We start from the raw sequence: 7,861 nt of genomic DNA, 5'->3' as shown, positions 1-7,861 counted from the left end.
ACTTATAAACTATAGAATTATAAAAACTATAGTAACCATACTATAATGCGTGTAACTACAAATTACGATATAACGATATCAATCAAAATACCGCCATACCGGTGGTGTTATCACAATTATTATTTATTATAATCATGATAGCGTTAGTAACCAACTTGGTTCATGTGGAAAATATTTCGTGTGTGACAAAATAATTTCGTTTCACAATCATATGTCGTGTGTAGTTCAAGAATGGGCATTTTAGATGTCGTACGACATAACAGTACGGAAAATGTCTCATGAGTGATTTTCCTAACGAGATTCAAGAATCGACCCCCAGGGGGTCGATTCTTGAATCTCGTTATAGCATTGTCGTGTACGACAAATCACGTTTGTCACATGAAATATTTTTTTGTCTATTCTTCAATGTGTATACGAAAAAATTATACGAAAAAGTTGTGTGAAAAAATATCGTGGGGGTATGCGTGACACGACTTTTTCATATCACTCGACTTTTATTATTATCATCGTTTATCTTCACCCAAATTGTTAATTAGTACGTATTTTGTTGAAGTTCATGTTTAAAAATGGATAATTTCAACGATCTTGCAGCTTTATATATTATGAATATGGTTGATGAAGAAGCTTCATATAACCCAAGACATGGGTTTACAGTTAAGTATGACCCATTTACACAATGTGATCGTTTATTTTTAAAAAATTATAGATTAAGCAAAGATTTAGTTCAACAGCTAATAGCTTTAATTACACCTTACATTGAACCAGAAAGAAGATCGTCATCTATAAAACTCTCCGAAAAGGTATGGTTAAAAGTTGTAAATAAATGTAGGTATTAATTAAATGTAAAAAAACCTACTATGTTCACCCAAGTTAAATACATATAAAGGAACTTAATACATTAGGAACAATATGTCCACTAACAATGCATAATTATAATATACTACTAAATTTATTTATGAAAATATTGATGATAAGCACTTGGCATTTCCATGACATTAAAAAGTATTTTATTCAGTATTAGTGGACTGTGATATGTTTCTAAATAAATAATTATACTTATGTGGTATTTGAGGTAGTGTTCATAAATTATTTAACTCATACTTAAACTGAAGATCACAAAGAAATGAAATTGATAATCACTTGAGTGACATAGCTAATATTAATTACTCACTCAGTACCACAGGGTGTACAGTACTTGGACCGTTATTATTTATAATTTATATTAATGGCTTTCTCGACCAGTGTATTCAGGGAAAATTAGTCTACTTTGCAGACAATACGGTTATTTTAGTAAAAAATCAAAACCTAAATGATTTATATAAAATGGCAGAGAATAGTTTTGCTACATTTAAAAATTGGCTGGACAAATGCTCATAAACAATTAACATGGAAAAAACTAAATACCTATATTCACTTAAAAAAAAAAAAAAAACTTAGCTATTGGACAAAAAAATATTGTTCATTAGGGTGTCCCTTATTTAACTATAAATCATAGAACAACAGTCATAGTTGTTCCACAGATTATATAAAATAATTTAATAACAATTATAATTAAAAGTTAAATATAATCTGTGGGTATTTTACCTTATCCAAGTCTAATGTCATTGTTCCTAAAATGAGAACAGTTTTTGGACAACAATGTTTTAAATACAAGCTTATACAGTTATACAATTCCGTTATAGTCATGATTCAAATATAAATAACTTAAAAAATCTGTATTAAAAAAAATTATATTAATACTTTATTATAGTAAGTTTATTTTAATTAATTTAATTAAGTTGATCTTTCGAATCAATTTATAATATAGTTAAAATTTGTACCTATCTAACAATATTATTACCTTATGGAAGTCTCCTCAAGCACAGCTATTGGCTTTTGAGGAGATCCATCTGCAGTTGTTAAATTTATTTATTTATGCATAATATTTTTACAGGTGTTTTTAGCATTAAACTTTTTCGCAACGGGATGCTATCAAACACCAATTGGTAACAATAGGTATGTGGCTGTATCACAGCCCACTGTTTCCAGAGCTATCAATTGTGTGGTTGAGGCATTGAACCACCCTAGAATATTAAATGAATGGGTTAAATTCCCTAATAATATGCAAAAGATCAAGCAAATTAGGAATGAGTAAAATAAATTATTATATAAAACCATAATAACAATTTTCAATCGAAAATTTGTTTTGCCTACTAATCTTAGGATTTTACTTCTTTATTTTTTTTAGATTTTTTATTAACACTTCGTTTCCAGGAGTTGTGGGCTGCATTGATTGCACACATATTGCAATTGTACCTCCTAACAACCAGAATGCAGAAATACCTGAGTATATTTATGTAAACAGAAAAGGTTACCACTCATTAAATGTACAATTGGTAAATGTGTTAAGATTTAGTCAATAGTCAGGCATGTAGCCAAGACCCCATGGACCTTCTGGATACGTGCCTGATTGAAATAACTTACTAGCACACCTAGTTAAATTTTAATTAATAGTTAATACCTAATTCTTGTATTTTATTTAACAGATTTGTGATTCTAAACTTTATATTTTGAGTGTGAATGCAAAATTTCCTGGCAGTACAGCAGATTCTCATATATGGAATTCAACTACAGATATAAAAAATATCTTAGAGGAATTGTATAGACGTGAATACAAAGGCATATACTTACTGGGTAAAATAATATTATTCATAAGAAAAAAATTAAATTTGAAGTGTTGGAATCAATCTAATATTTAAAAAACTAATATGATGTAGGAGATTCAGGATACGCCCTAAGACCTTGGCTTTTAACACCATATTCTGAAACAACAACTAACGAAGAAGAAAAATACAACAAAATGCAGATGTCAACACGAAGTATAATTGAGAGGTGTAATGGTGTATTAAAGGCTCGGTTTAGGTAAGTTTATAAAGCATGTAATACATTTATGTTATTTTTAAATTGCTAGTTAATTTTATAGGTGTTTATTGAAGCATAGGGTATTACACTATACACCGAAAAAATCAGGGAAAATTGTAAATGCCTGTGTTATTTTACACAATATGTGCATATTGGCTAAAATTCCAGTTCCAGACATGAATGATGACAATGTGGAAGAAATTGATTTTGGAATTATAAATAATGATTATCCTGAAGATGGCACTCGAGGAAGGAATGTGAATCCTGAATTAGTTGAAAGCAGAAGAATAAGAGACAATATAGCAAGATGTTTGTACAATAGGTAGTTTAGAACAGAAAACTTATATTTTTTATATCATTAACAACATTATAAAACTATTAAGATAAAAAAAAATATTATAATTACCTATTTGTATGTAATTTTATAAAAAACATGTAACAAAAACATTCAAACTTAATAAAAATTAATATTAAAAAAAAAAATTGATTATTTAGGAACCTCCTTTACATAAATAATAGAAACAAACTAGTATAAACTGGTAGTAATTTAAAAAAAAATAACTATATATTTTAAATTATATACTATTTAAAAAATCATAACTAGTCTTAATTACTAAATTAAACCATTTGTATAGCATAAATTACAATTTATTTTGTTTAGCAGCAGCTATATTTTCTAATGCTACTGTTTGCCTTTCTAAGAGGGCAATTTTTTGTTCATAGTATTTTTCTTTTAGCTTTAGTTTTTGATCTCCAATTTCACAAATGTCTCTACCAAGAGCTAGACTATTGGTTAAACGTTTTGCAGTAGATAATGTTTCAACCTTTTTTTTATCACCTATAAGAATAATAGTAAACTTTGTTATAAAAATAAATGAAAATAATTGTTATATAATATTAAAGGTGGGTAATTTGTGATTGAGTTGATTCAATGACTTTTTTAGATCAACTGATTGAAGTGAATCACTGTGCTATAGTTTAGTGACTCAATGATTCATTGATATTTTTCATGTAACTACTATCATATTTAACAGCTTTAGTATACTACATATTATTATTATGTCATGTCAATATGTCATAAATACCATCAATGCCAGTAGGTATACACCACAATATATCTCATTGCACTACATTGTATTAAGTTAAATATCAAACTAATTGGGTAAAATTATAGTTTAAAAACTATCATCAACAGCTTCTAGGTATGACCAAAAAAATTTTATTTATTGCCTATATTATTTATTTGGTATATTATATTATTTAATATATTAGATAGTTTTAAATTAAACTATATAATTTATATATAATTATTCTTTAAAAAAGCAAAAAAATTAAATTGATAATAAACTAATACATACATTTTTTTTCCACTCTATCAATGGTTATAGGCGTTATAGCACAGTTATTTTCCTCTACAGATGCAGCCTGTAGGTAAAGTATACATACTAATTCCTTCATCCGGACTTACACATTCAATTTGTATCGGTAATTCTAAAAAAAAAAGTGTTACATCATGTCTATCTTTCTACATAAGTAGGCAGTTATAGAGAATAGAAATTGACCAATTTAAATTTAAAAACACTAACTGCTTATGTCACCAAACTCAAAATTAGTAACTGGCATTGAAATGGTCTCATCTCCATCAATTGTGATAGGATTAACAAGATCAAGAATTTGGTTCTCGATTGGAGTAAGTGTTTGCGATATTTGTGGTCCTCCTCCTGTACTACTTACATGTCTGTTTACCATAGCTTTTTTACTTCTAACCTTAGTACGTGAATCTTGCCAAGTCTTAAGATAAAATAACAATAAGAATAAGGGGTATAGATTATTTCCTATAGTTAGATTTATGTAGAAGTAATTTAAATTATTTCTTACTCTTTTCCATTGACTCCAATCCTTGACACAGCCGGGAATTGCATTTAAAGTGTCGGCGATTTCAATCCATCTGTTACGAGCATCTTTAAACGTGAAAGTGCTTGTAAACTTCCCAGAAATCAATTGTGGATCTTTTGTCAGAAGTTGGATGAGCATCTCTTTTTGTGTTTTTGAACAATATATTTTTTTGGAGTCTTCCATTAAAAAAACAAATAATTGTACCTACTTTATAAACTTGTACTTGTAAGTTGTAACTCTGTTTAACAGTAAGTATAAGTTTACATCATATATACAAACTTATAAATCTAGGTATAGAATTATAAAAACTTTAGTAACCATACTATACTACGAATTACGATACATCGATAACAATCATTTAATCAAAATACCGCCATACCGGTGGTGTTATCACAATTATTATTTATTATAATCATGATAGCGTTAGTAACCAACTTGGTTCATGTGAAAAATATTTCGTGTGTGACAAAATAATTTCGTTTCACAATCATATGTCGTGTGTAGTTCAAGAATAGGCATTTCAGATGTCGTACGACATAACAGTACGGAAAATGTCTCATGAGTGATTTTCCTAACGAGATTCAAGAATCGACCCCGGGAGCGTATTTTGCGATCGACATTGCGACCGTTACGGACGGCGCACGGATATAACCGCACACCGGCGGCTTCGAGAGATCGCGAGCTACGCGATCGAGCATAAAAGGTGACGAAAAGGCTCGAAAGTCGTCGAATCGTGTGAAAGGGAAATTTCGAAATCTCAAATCTGCGATGATAGAAAATCGGCGATACGCGCGCGCGACGGATTCTCATTGCGGTCCCTATTTGCTGCGTCGCGCCTGTCGGAAAAAAACGGCGACTAACCGTGTTTTATATATAGAGACTAGCTCTCCGAGCGTCGTTGGGGGAGACCCCCAGACCCCCCCGGTGTCGGTCATGAGTGTTGTCAATATCGGAAGCTGCAGTGATCTTGTTGTCCGTTCGGCCCCTCGAGCTAGACACTGTAAGGGTGATACGGAAGTCCGATGATAAGGATCTGTGATAAGGCTAGGACCACTTCGTTCGACGCGGTAGCTCAGGCAGGCCATCCGGACGACCAGGTCGCCACGTAGCGGACAAAGTCTTTGACAGGGTCTTTTCGAAAACGCCGCCGGAAATTCGAAATTCCATAAAAAATCATATAGCCGCCGCTATTTTTTTGGTGTCTAGCAGGTCAGCCGCCACAGTTATCCGGGTAGGTAATCCGACTCCGTCAGCGGACAATGTGAGACGGCCGGGTCACGGCATCAGGTATGCAACCTGACTGCGTTGGATCGCGGACAACGTTCTTACTGTCGCCAAAAACGCGAGATAACGTGACAATAAATTTAAAACATTTCGGGCGTCCATGCAAATCATAAAGCTGCCGTATTTTTATGGTTGTCTAGCAGGTCAGTCACCTCGAATGACTTTCGCTGCGGTAATACGGGCAATGTACGACGGCCGTTTCATGATTGTGGTGTGGTCGTCGTCTCGAGGTAGACGGTAATATCATTATTCTATGATGATAAGGATCTGTGATAAGGCTAGAACCATTGAGCTTCGACGCGATAGCTCGGGTAACCACGTAGCGGACCATGTCTATGACAGAAAACGCCGCCGGAAATTCGAAATTCCAGACCCCCAATTTTGTTGGTGTCTAGCAGGTAAGTCATCTCAGTTATCCGGATAGGACAATGTGAGACGGCCGGGTCACGGCATCAGGTATACAATCTGACTATGTCGAAAACGCGACATAACGTGAAAAATTTTAAAAAATTATAAAAAGTCGGGTGTCCATGCAAATCATGTAGCCGCTGTATTTCTTTGGTTGTCTAGCAGGTCAGTTACCTCGAATGACGTGCGCCGTAGTAATTCGGGTAGGACAACGTGCGACGGCCGAGTCACGTCAGCAGGTAGGTCGAATCGCGGACAACGTTCATTACTAAAATTGGGCGTCTATGCAAATCATATAGTAGCCGTCTTTTTTTTGGGTGTCAGTCATCTTAGTAAAGTTATTCCGGTTGGTTATACCTACGACTTCGACAGATAGCGGTCAATGTGTGACGGCCGGGTCAAGTCATCGGGTATGCAATCCGACTGCGTCGAATCGCGGACAGCATTCATTACTGTAATAATTATATTAAACTGTATGAAGTACCTACTACTGGGTATATTTACTGACGATAAACGTTCAGTGATTTGGCGGTATTCTGATGAAGGCGGGAATTTTCGAAAACCAAGTTTGCGTGTCTATCAATCAATGTCAATATAATACGTCAATACAATCAATTAATTAATCAGTCGTGCGACTTCGTTACCCGCATGGGTTACCTGCGTTGACAATCAACTGCACCGACGGCGACGTACGACAAAACATTCTTAAACATCCAACTGTCGTCCGTCTTGAACGACGTACCTACCTATATTGAAACAATATATACAACAACGGACAACACGTGAGTATATAGTATATAGTCGGAGAGCTAGTTTAATTTGTTGTTTTTTAAAACGTTCACCGCAGATCGTAGGTATTTATAATATAATATATATATATAATATATATATTATAATATAAAGGCAATATAATGTAACGCATGGTTATTTCAGTTTAACGAATTAAATATTTTATCATACGACAAAATTATTTTTTCACTTTACACTTTCTTTATTTGTTTTTATTTATCGACTTTAGAATGAGTAACAACGTATAGAACATTAGAGGAAATTACCAAAAGTACATCAGGGGCTTGTTTTTTTAACACGTTACCCGCGGCTAGGCTGCGTGTGCGCAACACGTGATTTTTGTCAAACGAATTTATTGTTTTGTTTTACTATACATTTTCTTTATTTCTTTTTATTTATCAACTTTAGAATGAGTACATTACCTTATTTTAACACATCCAACGCGGATCGTATTTATGAATTTATATTTAAATTAAACTTAGGGGGCCTAGATTTTTTGTAAGCACCTGCCCACGCTTTCCGGCAAAGTAGTTAAATATTCATACTATGTCTACGTTGCACTGGTCGGAGAGGAAAAAATCAA

General features: G+C 33.0%; 2 protein-coding genes across 4 annotated transcripts in view; one reads left to right on the top strand and one right to left on the bottom strand.

The window, feature by feature from the left end:
- Positions 1-3,305, top strand: part of LOC100575292 (putative nuclease HARBI1) — a 4,974-nt gene extending 1,669 nt beyond the window's left edge. The window contains exons 1-5 of one of the 3 annotated variants that reach the window (XM_029492868.1): positions 1,787-2,130; positions 2,228-2,375; positions 2,526-2,673; positions 2,757-2,901; positions 2,963-3,305. In XM_029492868.1, coding sequence (XP_029348728.1) covers positions 2,102-2,130; positions 2,228-2,375; positions 2,526-2,673; positions 2,757-2,901; positions 2,963-3,227 — 735 coding nt within the window. In that variant the 5' untranslated portion in view covers positions 1,787-2,101 and the 3' untranslated portion in view covers positions 3,228-3,305. Of the gene's footprint in view, positions 1-1,786; positions 2,131-2,227; positions 2,376-2,525; positions 2,674-2,756; positions 2,902-2,950 lie in introns of those variants that run through there. The other 2 variants (XM_029485027.1, XM_029492864.1) reach the window with 2 other exon arrangements.
- Positions 3,306-4,303: 998 nt separating this feature from the next.
- On the bottom strand, positions 4,304-5,115 carry LOC107884896. The gene is made up of 2 exons (XM_029485051.1): positions 4,488-5,115; positions 4,304-4,392 (listed from the first exon to the last, which is right to left on the bottom strand). The coding sequence occupies exons 1-2, from the start codon at positions 4,978-4,980 to the stop codon at positions 4,304-4,306; spliced, it is 582 nt and encodes a 193-aa protein (XP_029340911.1). The 5' UTR covers positions 4,981-5,115.
- Between the last annotated feature and the right edge of the window lie 2,746 nt (positions 5,116-7,861).

The sequence above is a fragment of the Acyrthosiphon pisum genome, chromosome X (assembly GCF_005508785.2).
Source record: "Acyrthosiphon pisum isolate AL4f chromosome X, pea_aphid_22Mar2018_4r6ur, whole genome shotgun sequence".
Taxonomy (NCBI): domain Eukaryota; kingdom Metazoa; phylum Arthropoda; class Insecta; order Hemiptera; family Aphididae; genus Acyrthosiphon; species Acyrthosiphon pisum.
Note: the sequence above shows the minus strand (reverse complement) of the source record. Positions and strands in the feature narration are given on the sequence as shown.

What these genes read in the sequence shown, in the direction of transcription:
- LOC107884896 (XM_029485051.1), bottom strand. Translation starts at nt 4,980, where the DNA reads ATGGAAGACTCCAAAAAAATATATTGTTCAAAAACACAAAAAGAGATG. An exon ending in TGAGTTTGGTGACATAAGCA is followed by an intron (nt 4,393 to 4,487) that starts GTTAGTGTTTTT and finishes TTTTTTTTTTAG; the next exon opens with AATTACCGATACAAATTGAA.